Source organism: Sus scrofa, chromosome 13, assembly GCF_054392235.1.
Source record: "Sus scrofa isolate SSC_HxYL_T2T_F1_AM1 chromosome 13, Sscrofa_HxYL_maternal_Yorkshire_Landrace_v2.0, whole genome shotgun sequence".
NCBI lineage: Eukaryota > Metazoa > Chordata > Mammalia > Artiodactyla > Suidae > Sus > Sus scrofa.
This window is the reverse complement of record NC_139395.1, coordinates 47,471,990-47,489,733: the sequence shown is the minus strand read 5'-3', so window position 1 is coordinate 47,489,733 and position 17,744 is coordinate 47,471,990. Positions and strand designations below refer to the sequence as shown.

The 17,744-nt window shown below is 57.0% G+C and overlaps 1 protein-coding gene across 6 annotated transcripts in view; it reads right to left on the bottom strand.

Annotated features, from left to right (window-relative positions):
* SEMA3F (semaphorin 3F) overlaps positions 1–11,235 on the bottom strand; it is a 29,815-nt gene extending 18,580 nt beyond the window's left edge. For all 6 annotated transcript variants that reach the window (XR_014824969.1, XR_014824968.1, XM_001925143.8 and 3 more), the window contains exons 1-2: positions 10,779–11,235; positions 6,336–6,493 (exon numbers count right to left, since the gene is read on the bottom strand). Coding sequence is in view for 4 of the 6 variants with exons in the window: in XM_001925143.8 (XP_001925178.2) it covers positions 6,336–6,447 (112 nt within the window). In the remaining 2 variants the exon portion in view is untranslated. The remainder of the gene's footprint in view (positions 1–6,335; positions 6,494–10,778) is intronic.
* Between the last annotated feature and the right edge of the window lie 6,509 nt (positions 11,236–17,744).

Here is a 17,744-nt window from a genome sequence, read left to right as displayed (position 1 = left end):
TGAGCTGTGGTGTAGGTTGCAAACATGGCTCGGATCCCGCATTGCTGTGGATGTGGTGTAGGCCGGTGGCTACAGCTCCAATTAGACCCCTAGCCTGGGAACCTCCATATGCCGTGGGAGTGGCCCAAGAAATGGCAAAAAGACAAAAAAAAAAAACAAACCCACAAAACCACAAGGAGAAAGTACAAACTCTATAACCAGCAAGAACAAGACTGTTGCTAGGGATCTTGACCTTTCACCAATTGTTGCACCATATACCCCGATTCTGCTCCTGCTCTTCCCTCTCCTGAAATCTCCTTTCCCCTGTTTGACTTTTTTTTTTTTTAGGGCCACACCCACACCATATGGAGGTTCCCAGGCTAGGGGTCCCATTGGAGCTGCAGCTGCTGGCCTACACCATAGCCACGGCAACACCAGATTCAAGCTGTGTCTGTGATCTATACCACATCTCACAGCAATGCTGGATCTTTAACCCACGGAGTGAGGCCAGGGATCGAATCTGCGTCCTCACGGATACTAGTCAGATTCGTTTCCACTGAGCCATGACAGGAACACCTCCTTTCCCCTGTTTGAGATGTACTCTCCTCCACAAAGCCTGTCCAGATGTCCATGGTGGGAATCCTCCTCCTCCTAACCCCATTCCATCCACTGGGCTCAGGGTCCCTCTTGTAGTCCTTTCCAAATACTGTCTGCCTCACCAAGGGTTAGAAAACTAGAGGGAGAGGCAGCATGGATTCCGTGGCCACCCCCAGGATCAGCCCTCACCTATCTGTTACCCTCAGCATAGCTCCTAGGTTCTGAGACTTCCTTGGGCGAAGCCATAACTGTCTTCATAAAGTTGGTCTTCTCAAAGACACAATGAGGTCAGTACCATTCTTATCCCCATTTTATAGACGAGGGAGCAGGGACACCTCACTATGCAAGGTCCACCCACAGCCAGGATGCAAGCTAGGCAGCTTGAGCCTTCAGGATGCCACGTCCATAGGGCCACTGTCTCCTTACATGGAGAAACCCGGGGTGGAAGAGCCTAAGCCACTGGTCCAAGATCACACAGCTGACAAAAGTAGGATAGGGGCGTGTCTACCCTCAGGGCCAGATCTCTCAACCACCACCAGCACCATCTCTGCATTCTACCAAATTTACATGTCCCACTATCTGCCCTGAGAAAGGAGCTAGAGGTGTCCCAGGAGTCAGGGGCCAGGTACCCCCACCTCTGAAGACACCCTCAGGGGCCCCACCACCTCTGGAGGGGTCACGGGGTTGGAGGTGAATCTGCGCAGGTGCAGATAATCAGGAACCCACTTTGAGGGCTCTGCCTCCCAAGCCACAGGGTGAAAGATGCCTTTATGGGCCAGGATGAGATTTTTATCTTGGCGGTTTCTCTTTAAATTCTTTACGATTACAAAGCAGCGAGGGCTGCCAAGGAACATGATTTACTCCTTGAGCATGCACCAGCTCCTCACTTGGTGCCAAAGGAAGCTCGAGCCAGGGAGGGAGGGGCGGGCATCATGCCAGTGAACCAGAGACAGGGCCTGTGCTGCGGAGGCTCAGCCAGTGGCGGTCCCATCTGAAGCTGGGCTGGACCTGGAAGGACCATAGCTGAGGGCCTCTGAGCCTGGCTGGGCCTCAGGCAGGTTCTCAGCAAGCACAAGGACCTGGCCTGCTTTCTCTGAGGGCCAATCCCTGGCCATCTGACGGGGAAGCCAGCCAGTCCCCAGGACCTCCCAACTCCCAAAGTGGCCACTTCCAAGTCCTCTTTCAGGAGTAAGGCAGCTCCCATTTCTGGGAAAATCGAAATCCCAAATGCAGGGATCTGGGCTCAAGTTCACACTTTGGGTCTTCCTTCCTCCCTCATCAGGATCATTCAGGAATACCCACCTCTCTTCAGTTTGCTAGCTTCAAGTCCCACTGCAGCTATCAAAGCTACTGGACCCCTACCCAGCTCCCTGCTGCCACCCCTGGCCTCCAAGATCCTGGGCTTCTGCACCCCTGCCTTGCAATGTGAAGCTCCAAGCCTGTTTGGCTGGCCAGGGAACACCCCCTTGCTTGGCGGTGGAGGGGAGGGCGGGCAGGTCCTTGAGCTCCCCAGCCCCACCCCCACTACTGCTAAATCAAGGCTTGCTAAAGGCACTTACATCTCAACCCACATTCACCCCGTACTCACTCCCCCTTGGGTGAAGTAAACGGACTGTGACCCCTCCTAACCTCCAATCTCCTCATTTCCTAATAAGGAGACCCGGCGACTCTAGTTCTCTGATGCCACAAGCAAATGATGTAAGTGGTGGCACTGTTCTGGGCCATTAGCCCCAGAGGCTCAGATCCTGGGCTGAGGTGGGCTGGTGGGCTGGTGGGCAGTGACCAGCACCCCCATTCACCCTCCATCTGCAGATCGTCCTTCCCACAGAGCAAGCCAGATATGCCTATACTATAAGAAGGTGGAACTCCAGAGGCACTCTGGACATAGGAGTTCTTTCCTCTCTGAGTTTCCCTTCTCCAAAGGGAGAGTCTCCTAGGGCACTCTGATCAATGGAGAGGCTGGGGTGAGGAAGGGCTGGATGCATAGGGCATAAGCAAACCCAAGTGCTCTTTCTTCTGCGGCAGAGGACACGAGAAGCTTGCCCAGGACAAACCCAGCCCTTTCCGTGGGAAATGAGGGCGGGCAGGCTAAAGCTGGTGCTGGAGGGCTCTGGAACCCTATTCCTGGTCCATGGGAGAGGGCTGTGCCAGCATCCCCCAACCCACCGACCACTCTCAGTCCTGGGGCAGGCTCAGACATCAGGCAGAGCCAGGCTCCATCTTAGTCCTGCTCCAGAGTGACCTCTGGGTCTGATTGCTCCCAGGAAACGCAGGGAGCTCCCCTTCCCAGGCCTTGGAGGGACTACCACTTGGTTATCATCATGGGTACCTTCTGTTATTTCTATTATTTTCATCTTTCCTGACCTCCCCTGACAAGGTGGCCTTCCACTCCATCTCTCTACCCCTGTCTCAGTTTCCCCAAAAGCCCAGCCACCTCATGTCATCACAAGACCCCTTTTCCCCTCCAAATACCTCCTGGCCCCAAGTCCTGGCCAAAGCCAGCCCAGGCAGCAGCAGTGGGGGTGGCTTCCCGGGAAAAAGTAAACACTCTCCCAAGCTGAACAAAGGAACTGGCAGGGCTCTCGCACATCCCTTCTGCAGCAGGAGGTGGTACCCCAGGGTGTGGACCATCTCAGGGTGGAGGAAGGGAGAGATTTTCCCTCCCACTGGCCAGTGACAATGGGGTTAAAGGGACTCCAGGCCCAGGCAAGGACAGGTGGAGGAAAGAGGGTCCTGCTGCCCAGGCCCTCTAGTCCTAAACAACCTCGAGCTCTCAAAGAACACCTTTCCTGCTCCTGAAAATCTTCCCCACTTGACCCCTCATTTCCACCCAACCTTCGCTGTGCTGCTCATGGAAACTCAGATGGGCCATAGGAATCTCTGACCTGTGACTGAACTCCTTCTCCTTTACATATTCTCTTGGTTTAGGCCTGGCTGGGGTGCCCAGGCGGATGGGCAGGCAACAAGCCCAAGGCTGACCCAGTTCCTGCCTTTGTTCCTTTATCTGCCCTGGGCAGCATGGTCCCTCATACCAGCACCTCTGGCGTGGAGGGTCTGGCCTGACCAGGCTGCAACCAGCACCGCCCAGTGGCAGCAGGACCCAAGCAGGGGAGGAGATGTGGCTGGGCTGAGTTCCTGAGGCCTGGGAGGCCAGCTGCTATATCCAACCAAAGCACAGAGGAAGAAACTGAGGCATGGAGCCGGAGTGAGCACCAGTGCATATAAAAGTAGCCCTCTCTGCATCCCTGTGTGTATTTCGGAAGAGAAGTTCCCCCAGCTCTGGCCACAGCCAGGCCAGGACCCAGAATCTGTAGGTGTTGGGCTCCACTCTCACTCCACAAACGCTCAATGAAGACCTACTCCCCACTGAGGGCCAGATCGTAGGTGTGACCTGGCTGAGACCATCCAGCACAGAGGTGGAGGTGGGGGTGGAGGGGTGGCCATTGTTTTTTCAGCCAGTTTGTCTATGAGCAACCCATTTAACTCACTACAGAGTCCCCCGGTACTGAGCACAGGGCCTGGCACACAGTAGGTGCTCGAGTATGTTATACTAAGTGACATCTAAGCATAGAACTAGGACAAGATATCACGTGGGAAACAGGAAAGGTCATTCAGGGCAGGGAAACCTGCGTGTGCAAAGGCACAGAGGCCCGGGGATGGAGTGGCCCTAGGCAGCCTACCGCCCCACCCCAGGCTGCCACAACAGTCAGCGCCACAGGCTGGCTGCCAGCGAGTTGGGCTTTTAGTCACCGCGGGTGTTGGCTTCAGAGCTAATTGAGAGGGAATCGACCTGACCGATGTGGGTGTCAGGCGTCAGCAAAGCCAGGACACCAGGGTTCTATTTCTGGCCTCGCCTCTGCCTCCTGCCTGACCTTGGCCCTGCCCCTGCCTGAGCCTCAGTTTCTCGCTCTGGAAAACAGGAACAAAAGCCTTTGCCTCTTTGCCCCTGCAAGTCCAAGAAGGTTTGAAAGGAGCGTACAGAGGACCTCCCTAGGACTCGTTCCTCTCATGGGTCTCCAGGGTGATGGCAAAAACAATACCCAGAGTGGCTGTCTGGGCTTCGAGATCCCAGGGGTGTGGAGACCAAGCCACCCTCTCTTCGCCTGTGGGGGGAGGAGATGCTCTATTCCTCCTGCAGGGACCCTGGGCTGGGGAGAGGGTGAGAGGGGGACCAGCCCCTGCAGTATTTATTAATCTGCTCTGAGGAATTCCATCAGGGAAGGGAAGAGTTATGCACAGAATAAATAGCTCACCTTCCCAGACCTAGGAGAGGGGTTGTTTTTTGACAACCCGAACCAATCGACACTTCTGCCCATTTCTCAGGCCCTGTCAGGACTCCTCACAGGCACATGCTCAGAAATTCACTCCCCATTCGCCCAATCAAGTTGCAGGGGTGGGATGGGGCCGGGAGGGGTTCTGCTGGGGGACAAGGGAAAATGGTGAGGTGGGGGCTGGGCCTCAGCCAAGCCTGAGGAAGAAAAGGTCAGCCCAGCCTTTCACCCTAGTTAAGTGTGCCGGGAAATCTGGCCAGCCAGGGCTGAAGTGGCCCCACCCAGGGCAGATGGCTGGACAATGTGACCTTGGGCCAGAGGAAGGCCAAGGCTAAGAACTCAGCAGTGACCCCAGGTTCCCCAGGCATGGCCACTTCCCATTATCTCAGACCAAGGGTAGACTCTTTAGGATCACACACACCTTTGAGGAAGCTGCTAGTGAGTAAGCCATCTGTATGCCTGGGTATGTGTGCCACCTGTGTGCACCTGCCTGTGATGGAGCTGGAGGACCGCATCTCACTCTGCAGACCTCAACTCATCATTAAAAACCTTCCAGTTACTTCAGGCAAAGCACTCACTGAGGATCTCGGACCTGTCACAACAGCACATGCTCTCTCTCAGCTCACCAGCTAGCCTATCCTCCAGTCATAGCCAACAGCCCCCTTCCCAGTTCCTGGGAACCCCTCCTACCTGGAGACCCACAGCAAGGTTTCTCAAGCACCCACACCCCAGCGGAGCAGGTTCTGCTCCTCCAACAGGCCTCAGGGTCTGCCCAACTGTCTGACCCTCCACCCCAAAGACCACGCAGGGTTAGCCCAGGGGCAGGGAAGGCTTCTGCAAACACAAATTTGAAAGGCATGATGTCCCTATCTCCCCAGATATCACAGAGGGAGATGCTCTGCAGGCCCGAACCCAGAGACCATACATTCCGGCTCCAGGAGGGGCCCAGACTCAGGACCTTTGGAGACTGGACCTTTGTTTTTTGGCATCTATTTTTTTTTTTTTTTTTTTTTTTGTCTTTTGTCTTTTTTGTCGTTGTTGTTGTTGCTATTTCTTGGGCCGCTCCCATGGCATATGGAGATTCCCAGGCTAGGGGTTGAATCGGAGCTGTAGCCACGGCCTACGCCAGAGCCACAGCAACGCGGGATCCGAGCCATGTCTGCAACCTACACCACAGCTCACGGCAACGCCGGATCATTAACCCACTGAGCAAGGGCAGGGACCGAACCGGCAACCTCATGGTTCCTAGTCGGATTCGTTAACCACTGCGCCACGACGGGAACTCCTGGACCTTTGTTTAAGTAGTCCAGTCTCCAGCCTTTCTCAGCAAGTCACCACTTCCCCTGCCTCCCCCCACACACCCTTGGTGACCCATGTGGCTACACAATCTGTCCTTTTTCGCCCTGACCTCTCCTCTCTCTCCTGTGCAACACGGCCAAATGCTCTGGACAGAGCAGGATGCCAGGCAACAGTAAGGCAGCCTCTTACCTTTGAATGAGAGCCGGACCCGGGGTGTGGCCGGGAGGTGGTCCTGGGTCAGGGTGGCTGGCCAGGCCCCAGTCAGTAGGGAAGCCCAGAGGAGGAGACCAGAGGCATGCATTGTGGGAGGGGCCTAGGGCCCAGGAAGCAGGCAGCTGTCTAGGAACCTGGGGGAGGGAAAGAAGATTGTAATATGTGAGGCAGACAGGGCTGGGGGATGTCCTGCCCTACCATTTCGCTGTGTAATTCTGCTCAAGGTGCCTCAGTTTCCTCATCTGAATAAAGAGGGTGATGGGGGAGTTCCCGTCGTGGCGCAGTGGGTAACAAATCCGACTGGGAACCAAGAGGTTGCAGGTTCGATCCCTGGCCTTGCTCAGTGGGTTAAGGATCAGGCGTTGCTGTGAGCTGTGGTGTGGGTTGCTGATGCGGCTTGGATCCTACGTTGCTGTGGCTGTGGCGTAGGCCAGAGGCTACAGCTCCTATTAGACCCCTAGCCTGGGAACCTCCATATGCCATGGGAGGGGCTCAAGAAAAGGCAAAAAGACAAAAAAAATTTAAAAAATAAAATAAAATAAAGAGGGTGATGGATGTTTCCTTTCTCCCACCCTCGGCCTGGAACCATGAATGCCCTAGTGTGCAAACCTCATGTACTTTCTTTCCCCTGCCAATGGGCCTGAAGACCAAGCAACTGGGTGCAGCCTGGAGTTATCAGTGCTAATAGGGGCCAGCGGAGACTTAAACATTCCCCCCACCACAGCCTCCTGAATTCCATTCACAGGGCTCAGCTCAAGCAGGCGATCTTCCAGCCCTCTCCAGTTTCCAGCAGGCTCTCTCCCTTGCATCCACCCCGCAAGTAAATGGGCTGTTCCTTCCTTCTCTCGCTTGAAGGAATGGAGAAGAGATGGGTCCAGTCCTGCCGGTTCCAGCCAAACCTCTCCTCCCAGCACAGGGAAATCTGAACCTGATCACTGGGGTTGGGGGCGTGAGAGAGAGAGTAGAGGATGAGGAAGTCACACAAGGATGACCTAGAGTGAGAGAGAGACAGCAGCCAGAAAAGGAGAGGCAAGGAACAGCAAGGTCTACTTTTACTGAAATCACAGCAGGAGGGATACAGGTTAGACATACAGAAGGACTTCCTGCCTGGAAAAATTTCAGCTCTACCTACAAAGAGCAAAGAAAGGGAGCTCAGAAGGCCAGCAGACCTGGGGTAGATCTAAGCCAGACTCAGTGTCCCCTGCAAAACTCCCACACCCCCAGCAGGCCCAAGTTTCCATTCAATGTTTTTCAAATATTGTCTCCCCAGGCAGGCTGGTTGTTGGGTAAATGCCGCCCAGCACCAGTTGTCAGAACATATTGCTCCCTCCCGGCAAAAACCAGTGCCAACTTCCAAACTCCCCCCCCTCCCCGCCAACTCAGAGGCAGTAGGGGTGGGGGCACTAAGAATGACAATATGAGCCCCATTCTCCCAGATCTGCCCAGTCTATTTCCTTCTCCCATGGGAGGCAGGACCCCAGGCCTATTTCTAGGACCTTGGGGTTGGGGGTAAGAGGTACTGTGGCCTGTTAATCCCTGGCACTAACACATCCTGAGGCAAGGCCCAGGCTCCACACAGACCCTGATGCTGTCCCTAGTCACCTCCCCTGAGCTTGGCCTCTCCCGTCAAGCAAACCACTGGTGGTTCCTCATGCAGGAAGTGCACCTTCAGGCTGCCTGACCCATTCCCCTTGCGGTGCCCTCTGTGGGAACACCCTCTCCTGAGCTCCTGACACATCTCTCATATTCCTTCAAGATCCCCCATTGCAGAGGATGGCTGAGGGAGGGGAGAATCAGAACTAGCCCCTCCCCCAGTCTGCTGAGGCACAAAGCTGGTGCTGACTGAATGGCAGGCCCTGACGAGGCAGGCAGGTGGGAGAAAGAGTAGTGCAGCTACCAGCACCTTCGGGGTACACCTGGGAAGCCCCCCGCGAACAGCTGTGGATATAAACACATCCACACTTACAAGTCAGCACTCATCCTTACAAGCATGTGTTTGCTCAAGAACTTGACCTGCTAGTGGGGTGGGGCTCAAGGAAGCTGGGAGACACTGTCCTGACTTGGGGAGGACAAGATGTAGGCTGTGTCCCTTGGAGAGCTTTGATCCTCCTTATCAGGGGGCTCTGAGTGACTCACCTCCCCTCGTCCTTGTGACCTCATTTCTCCTACATCCATTTTCACGGTGACGAGGTCATGGTAACCAAGGATGGTTTTGGAGGCCCCCAAGGTGTCCAGGAAGGTGGAAAGGGCCTTGCTCCACTGGGCCCCTACAGGGACCTCCCACGATGCTTTGGCCCTTTAAAGGGGTGAATGAGGGGATGTTCAAATCTGTTGGGGCCTTAGGCCCAAGTCCAAGTCCCCTCTTTGACTTCTGGGGGATAGAGGAGAGAAGGAAAAGGAAGGAAGAAGAGGAAGAGAAGGGCAGAGAGAGGGAAGGGGAAGGCATTTCCACAGTCGTTTCCCCTCTGCCAGCCCCTAGATACATTCCACTCAGCCCCAGCCCCAGAGAAACCCCGTCTGGCCAAGTCCAGGTGGGTGGACAGAGAAGGAACAGCCACCGCCACCTGGGAGCCCACCAGGAGGAGAGCAGAGAAGGAAGGAAAGAAGGCTGGCGGGAGGGAGCAAGAGAGGGAGGCAGGCAGGCGGGAGGGAGGAGGAGAGAGGGAGGAGAGAGGGAGGGACGGAGGAGAGACGTTCGAACAAAGAACCGAGGGGCTGGGGCTGGCAAGGGGTGCAGGGAAGGGGCGGCCAGACGAGGGGGTCTGGAGGCACCTGGGGGCGGGGCAGGGGGCTAGGAGGTTGAATAGTCCAGCCAGATCCAGACTTTCCAGGCTTGGGGGGGTGAGGGGGGGTGGACAGCCTGCCTCAGGGAAGGAAGGTTGGCTCCTCCGAGCTAAGAACTGCCTGGATGGAAGAGATGCAGCAGCAGGGGCTTTGGGGGAATGTGGTGAAGAAACTAACAGTACCCTAACCCCCTCCTAGCACCTCTGATACTTCCCACAGCAGGCCAGAGCTCCTTCCTGACTTCTTGGCTTTCCCCTCCCCCAGTCCCCCCATGGACCAAGAAGCAGAAACACCCCAGCATAGACGGAATTGAAACGCCCCCCTCCTTTAGTGGTCAGGCTTTCCCAGTCAAGGTCACCTGGGCTTGGCTCCATCTTCCCCCTCAAGGCATGCCCAGAGCAGCAGGGGGCTGAGGTTGGGCTCCTCGCCTTCTCTCCCCAACCCCTGCACTTCTGGGTCTGACTCCTTCAGAACTGAGGAGCAGCAGCAGGGGCAACAGCAAGGGGAGGCATGCCTGGTGCCCTCACCTTCCAGGACACCTTACCCGAAGGGTCTAGGCACACTCTCTGTGCAGCCTGAGAAAAGTGTCCAGCTTCATCCACCCCCCTGGGTTGGGATGAGCCTCCCAACCTCTGGGTGCAGTCTCCCTATCTCTAAGACAGGGGCTTCGGGAGACAATCTGGATGGATTCAGGAGGACAGGAACCCTCAACCACCAGAGGGGACATATCGGTACCTTCAGCTCATCCCCTTCCCTCAAATAATCATGGGCTGGTGTTCACAATACAGTTATCTCAGGAATTGGAAGTTATTTATCCAGCCAAGCCTCCAGTCCTAGCTCCAGCTGACCCTTTCTGTGAGCCCTGCCTCATTCCTGGGCCACCTTGACATTCTCTGGTCGCACCTGCTCTAGGGAAGCCCACCAAGCTCCTAGTGTCCCCTACCCACTTTTCCGACGGGCCCCAACCTGTCCAGATGGGAGCTTGACTGCAGGCTCTCCCAACTCACTTTCTCCCCACATAGAGCAGGGCCCCTAATCCAAGCAAGACTTCCTGCTAGAAGAGCAAACCCAAACTGGCAGTGGGAGATCAGGGGACTGGTCACAGAGCTGAGAGAAAAGCCTTAGGGCTGGCTGTCCTCCTGCCCTGCTGATCTTGGAGACCCTCCACGTGGAGGCTGCCAGAATAGCGCTTTGCTTCCAGCAGAGGATCCCCAGATCGGGACATTGAGGCAGGGCAGGAGTACCTACTGTAAGAGCACTGCCTTGAGGCGTTTCTGGGACAGCTCAGCCAGAAGGGGCATCAGGCCTCCCACTCCCGGAACAAGGGGGTGGAGGTGTGTGGAAGCACCCATCCACCCAGAACCTTTCGTTGGGGGGGGGGAAAGTTGTTGCTTTGCACACTGGCGACCCCGAAGGCCATCACACATCCCCATGTCGCCTCGACGCGGAGGGTCCCGGCAGCCCGGACAGCGCCCACTCCAGTTTTGTCACCCTGCGTCCGCGGGAAGCTCCCAGGCTCTCCCTCTGAGCCCCACGACCTAGACACTTCCGCAGAGTTGCAGTGCCGCGGGTCCAGAGGGATCGCGGGATGGCCGGGCCGCCTGCCCGCTCCCTCCCGGTTCCCGCCGCACTCACCTCTTCCACAGCGGCGGGGCCTGGGCTCCTGAGCGGCGGCGGCGGCGGCAGCAGAGAGGCTCCCGGTTGGGCCGGTCCGCGCTAGCGGCCCCCCGGGGCCATGGCCCTGCCCGCGCCCTCTTGCCGCTGTGCCTGGGCCGGGGTCGCCGCAGCGGCCCCGGCTTAACGGGTTCTGCGGGCTTCGGGCGCGTCAGCAGCCGAGGCCCCGGGCCCCATCCCGGGCCATGGGAAGGCTCAGGGGCGCTAGGGGCCGCCTCCCCCCGGGTGGGCTGCGGGCGCCCCCTGGCCGGCGCGCCGAGGGCGCATTCCCCGGCGCGGGGCGCGGGCAACGGCGCGCGCTTGGCTTCGGGGCGCTGTGCTCGCCTGGTCTCTGGACTGGGGCCGGGCGGCCGCGCTGGGCTGCGCTCTGGGATTGCCGGACCGCCGCGGTTCGCTCGCTCGCTCGCTCTGGTCTCGCGGCCGCCGGCGGGACGGGACGCTCGGAGCCGCGCGGGGAGCGCCAGCAATTGGCCGCCCGTGGGCGACATTTGCATAGCGCGGCCCCGCCCCGCCCGCCCCGCCCGGCCCCACCCCCGGGGCGGGACCCGCTTGGCCGCTGTCCCGCCCCCGCTCCACCTGTCCGAGGACTGGGCTCAGGGCTCCCCGTCGGTGGGGCAGCCCGCGCCCGGGGAGGCTAATCTGCCCTCCGCGCCCCCGCCCCGGCTTCGCGGGCGGCGCCCCCGCCCCGCCCTGGCTTTGTCTTTCTCCGTGGATACACCGCGCACATCGCGCCTGGTGTTTACCCGGGCCCTCAACTCCCTGGCGGGAAGAGCAGGCGCGCCGGGGAGCAGCGAGCCTGCGCTCACCTGCGCACCCCCTGCGGTGTCCCTCCTTACCACCCGCTGCCCGCCGCGCCTGGCCCCGCGTGAGCCAGGACACAGGACTGCACCCGGCCGCTCAGCAGGTGGCGGTACAGCCCCTGGGACTGCTGGTACCGCTGGACATGCCTCCCGCCTCCGGCCCAGGCCAGGTCAGCCTTACAGCTCAGTTCAGCAGCTCCAGGGCTCCCAGCCATCCCTCCAGCAGCCAGCCCTATTTCAAGCCTGTAGCCCCCCAGACCCATCCCTCTGAGTTCCACACCCCAGAGAAGCCCGATAAGCTGGGCCTCCTCTTGTAAAAGGGACATTTGCTTTTCAAATGGCCTCCTGAGGACCTGAGGGCCCTGCGACTGAGCCATGCGCCCATTGCCCATTGTGACCTCCACCCAACCCCAACCCAATCCCCAAGGCCAAGGCCTCACCAGCCCCCTGCACTTTGCTGAGGTTCCAATGGGCAGGACCCTCTTTGTCCCCTCTCTCCTCCCTATTCTTTCCTCTCTCCTCTGCCCTTCCCTCCTCTTCCCCCTCCTTCCTCTCCCCCTATTTTTCTGTCTCTTCTCTCTCCTCTCCTTCCTCCTCCTCTCCTCTTCCTCCTTCCCCTTCTCTTCCTGGCTAGCGAGACCGGTGGAAACATCTCTCCCTCTGACCCATTGACTGGTTGACTGTAAATGCAGGTTGGGGTGAGATGTTAGGGATCCTGATGAGGGTCTCCTGACCTGGACCTGGAGTGCTGGCCCAAGCCAAGGCTGGCCACTTGATGTGAGGAAACATCAGCCTGCTGTTACGTTAGCTGCAGTGACAGCACCTGTGCATCTCCTCCTTGTCCCTGTCTCCATGCCTTATTTGAAAACACTGTGAAAATCACTCCTCCTCAACCTCACTCCTCTGCACCAGATCACTCTTGAGTTACCACCACTGCACCACCATTACCAGCACAGCCTTTGCCACCATCACTGTGGTTTCCAAAACTATCACTTCCACCACTGCCAATCCCCAGCCTCCATATTCTCCTCATAGCCTGGCCTCCTCTGTCACCACCCCTGGCATGATCACCATCACAGTCACTAAAGTAGAACTGTTAGGATTTGCCAAAGACAACTCCAGGGTGCTGGGTTGGAAAGGAGAGAGACTTAGTTGATTAGTACCTGGAGCTCCTCTCAGACACTCAGAAGAGCGCCAGCACACAGAGGCCTTTGGTGCCGCGGGTGGGAGGGTAGGAGGAGGGGATAGAGAGAGGGAAGAGAGCTAAAGCTGAGCAGGGCTACACACAGTGGAATGATGCATAATCAATGTGAGAAGGCTGAGTAATCAATAAGAATAAAAACAATTATTATTGAGGCAGCAAATCTACCCTGTACCCTTGCCCTGTGTGATGCTGGGCTGAGCGTTGCATCATTATAAATGTTATTTTATATATAATATGTATTATCGGGAGCAATATTGTAGAGCCTCCAGTGATTTTGCCTTCAATTTCAGGGGTCCAAATAGCCCATGAAACCAGCCCCCAAGGCCATGTTGGAGGGCCCTGCACGCCAACAGAGTTTATGGTCATTTACTCCCCTGCCCGGCACTTCGCAACTGAGAAGCAAGCCCTGCTCTCCTCATTGTACAGATAAGGAAGAGGAGACTGCGAAAAGTGGGGTGAGGCCTGTAACCACCATGCTGTGGGATGGGAAAGATGCCATTTTCAAGAGCTATGGGAAGGCTCCAGGAGGGAAGGGCCAGGCCACAGGGCCCACATGGAGCCAAGGGTCTGCAAACCAGGCCCAGTGCTGGGGGCTGACAACGAGTGCTGGAGCTCCATGTGGCACTTAAGGCGCTCAATAAATCTTTATTGAATGAATAAGAGGGCAAATCCCTGCAGCACCAGGTCCAAGAGGGAACACGAGCCAAGAGCCTAGAGGCCAGGAGCCAACTCCTTGCCATCCTGGACCGGCTGCCCCCAGCGGACACTCTCCCTGTCACCCAGTCCTTCTCTCTTTCCCTCCAAACGCCACTCAGCTGTGCTAGTTCCACCTGAGAGCCACCCTGGATGCCCTGTGTGGTCATCTGAAGGGAGACAGCCAGGCCGGGCTGACTTCCTACCTGCCAGGTCTCCCTCCCTCCCTCTCCTGTGGACCCTCAGATCCCAGGCTTGCTTCTTTTCCAGCTCCCCTATGGCCCAACCTGGTACCAATCTGGACACGCAAGTTGGTGGAGCTCAGAGATAGTTAAGCCAGGACTGGTTCCCCCACTGACCCCTGGGGTCCCTGTCCTGGAGCAGCCTCCTCTCCCTTCTCAGATGCAGACAGGCCCTTGGGTGACATCCTGGCTGATGAGCTCTAGGCATCTGGCTCCACCTCCCAGAGCTCCTGAGGTACCACAGAGCCCAACAGTAGAGGTTATAGTTGGGGAGGAATTGGCCTGCTTTTTCCCAGCCTCCATCCAGGTGATGGTGCTGGCCATGGGAAGGAGAGCTTTGAAGGTCTTCTCCCCTAAACACCCCTAAACACTTCAGCCTGGCCCAGCCTTTGTCTCTGGCCATGCTCATGCCTGTTTCTTTTCCTTCTGGCTTTTCCAGGCTGTGCTGTTGGGGACTAAAGTGCAGCCCTGAACCTCCTGCTGCCTGTCTATACTCTGTCTGCACTGTTTGCCTCTCTCTGGCCTCCCTGGTGGGGAGAGGGCAGCCTGCTGTACTGGGAACCTTGAGAGAAGACCTGCCCTCCCAGGGCCTCTGCATCTAGAAGGCTGGATGAGGAAGGCCTGGGCCTCAGGGATGGGCCATGCCCCCTTGATGAAGGTGGCGACTAAAGCAGCACTCCCTCCTCTGGCCCAGTCTCCGGGGAACCTGTTTCCCGGGCCTAACAGGCTGAGCAAGCCTTGGCCCGCCCAGCCCCAGCGTTGCTGGCTCAGGTTTCCCCACTTTCTGGTTTTCTCATCTCCTCTGCCCCAGGCGCTGCCTGCTCTCTGGCCCATCCCCCACCCGCCCGGAACTGGATTTCTGAGAGGGGGAGTGTTGGAAAGGGGGCCCAGGAGGGGGTGCCGGTGGTGTGCAGCAGGACCAGGAGGGGGTGGGCAGTGAGGAGTCACCCATAGCCCTGGCTCTGGATGGGGTTCCACTCAGCGTCTCTTGCCCAGCCTGCCCCAGGGGCTGGCTCTGAGCCGATCAAAAGCTGGAAAGACCCACCTCCCTGGCCGCTCCCCAAAGCTGCCTCTAGGCCTTTTCTGCTGTTGTCCCCTCTACCAGGAATGTTCTTCCTGACTTCAGTGCCACTGTAAACCCTGTGTTTCCTCTAGCCCAGAGCCCTTGGCCACCTCCTTCACCCCCAAACACTGTTCCTTTCTGCCCCAGGGGCGGCCTCCAGGCCTTCTTTCTCTCTTTCTTGTTTTTTTCTTTTGCTTTTTAGGGCCGTGCAGCATATGGAGGTTCCCAAGCTAGGGGTCCAATCGGAGATACAGCTGCCAGCCTACACCACAGCTCATAGCAACGCCAGATCCTTAACCCACTGAGCAAGGCCAGGGATCAAACCTGCAACCTCATGGTTCCTAGTTGGATTCATTTCCACTGCGCCATGACAGGAACTCCCAGGCCTCCTTTCTTTTTTCTTTTTTCTTTTTTTTTTTTTTTTGTCTTTTTGCCATTTCTAGGGCTGCTCCCGCGGCATATAGAAGTTCCCAGGCTAGGGGTCGAATCAGAGTTGCAGCTGCAGGCCTACGCCAGAGCTACAGCAGCACAGGATCCGAGCCGCGTCTGCGACCTACACCACAGCTCATGGCAACACCAGATCCTCAACCCACTGAGCAAGGCCAGGGATCAAACCTGCAACCTCATGGTTCCTAGTCGGATTGGATAACCACTGCGCCACAATGGGAACTCCCCAGGCCTCCTTTCTTGAAGCTGCCTGATCCTCCCCTTCCCTGCTGGAGCCCTGCAGCCATACCAGGCCTCTTTCAGGAACTCTGCCCTCTCTCCCTTCTCTGTTCTTTGCGTAGGTTGTTCCCCTGTGCCTAGAGTGCTTTTCTTATTTCCTTATATATCCTGCAGACTTCTAGGAAGTCATTACCTACCAGGAAGCCAGTCCTAGTGGCTGGGTCAGGAGTTTCCTTGGGCCCCTGTGGATTCTGCATCCCCATCCAGACTCTAAGAGACCCTAGGCCTCTATGTGTTTTCCTGGCTGGGCCCATACAGAGCCATCGGCAACTTTCTCATGTGAATTCAGAGTGAGCAAGAGAGGGAGCTGCAAGACTAGGCTCTGAGATCCTCATGTGTTGCCCCACACTCCCTCATCCCATGTTTGTATACGTGTGTGTGTGAGGGAGGTGGGGGTTGGGTGGGCCCAGGCTTGGCTGGCTGCCAAGTGACCCATGACCGTCAGCCAGCCTGAGCACATCCTGTTTAGACAGAGGCCAGACAGCCATCCCTCACCCACTTGGGCCTGCCCAGCCCCTGCTGGGGAGCCCAGGTCTTGGGCTCAGTGCTCAATCCTTATCTTCTTCAGAGAGGCCTCTTTACTAAGAATTGGGATGGGAAGTCAGCATTTCCTCTGCCCCATAGCAGCAGGCCTTTTTCTCAGTGCCTGGGCCCTGGGTCAGTAGTGGTTGGGCCACCCCAGCCACCGAGTAAGGGGTATGGAGCCTGGCTGAAAACACCTTAGATCTGGAGCCACCTGGAAGTACTCACCAGCCACTCCTTGGCTTTGCGCGGTTCAGTTATGATTGCCCCTCCCATCTACATCTAAACCATCTGGTGAAGTAAATACTTTCAACTTCACCTTCAAAATATGCAAACTATCAGGTGATCACTTCTCACCTTCTCCCTGGCCACCAGCTCTGCAGCCACTGCCTCTGCAGCTACCACCTCCAGGCCCAACTTTGTCTCTGCCTGAGGAGTAGTGGAGCCTCCTTACCAGGTTCCCAGTTTTGGTTCTTGCCTCCCGCTAGCCAGCCAGGATCCAAAGGGCCCTGTTAAAATGGAAGCCAGGACATGTATCTCTCTTGCCCAAAGTTCTCAATGGCATTGATTTCATTGAGAGCCAAGTTCTTGAAGTGGCTGCCCCTCAGTCCCTGCCCCATCTCTGGCTCATGTCCTCTTGCTCTTGGCTGCAGTCTCCTGCCTCTTCCTCCCCCACCAGGCTTACTCCAGCCTCAGGGCCCCTGCAATGACTGTTCCTTTTGCCTGATTGCCCTTCCTGCAAGCCCCTCCATGGCGTCTCCCTCACCTTCTCAGATTTCTGCTTAGATATAGAAGCTTCTCAGTAAATCTTCCATCACCACCCTAGCACTCTTGAGTCCCTTCCTTCCTCTCATTTTCTCCTCCCAACCTACGCCATCATGTACTTCTTTTTATGCTTGTTGTTTACGTCCCTTTTCCCACCCCTGCTGGACTATTGGCATCAGGAACTTTCTGCTGTGGTACAGAGGATTAATGAGCAGGCTTGTTTCTGTGGTGGTGCCGGTTCAATCCCCAACCAGGCACAGTGGGTTAAAGATCCAGCATTGCCACAGCTGCTGTGTAGATTGAAGCTGTGGCTCCTATTTGATCCCTGGCCTGGGAACTTCCATATGCCATGGGTACAGCCATAAAATTAAAATTTAAAAAAAAAGAGAGCGCGAGAGAGAGAGAAAGAGAGAGAGGGCCAAGAACTGTTGTGTCTATTTGTTGCTTCCCAGCACCCAGAATGGAGACTGGTATAGACTAGGTGTTAAATGAGAGAGGAGCTCATCCCAGGGCCCCTCTTTACTCTGATCAGGGCCTGGGAGCTGCTTTCTCCACTTCTCTTGAGGCCTCTGCTCACACTCCCTGGAGCCAAGGATGGGGCAGGGATGGGTGCCCACAGGCTGTCCCCTCTTCTACGAAAGAGCTGGGCTGAGGAGTGTCTCAAGCTATAGCCCCAGAGAGTCAAGGTAGACTCTGCCTTGACTTAAAAAGCAGGGACGCTCCAGTTGTGAACCTCCCAGAGGCAGGCATCGTCCCCTAGGCCGAGGTGTGTCTCAGAGCTAAGGGAGACCTGGGCAGCCCCCCAACAAAGCTGACTGCACCGGGCTCTGATCCTGTGGGGTTTCTGGCTGCCTCCCAGGCCCACATCTGCTGCACACACACCCTCCATGTGTCTGTGTGGCCATGGTCTTG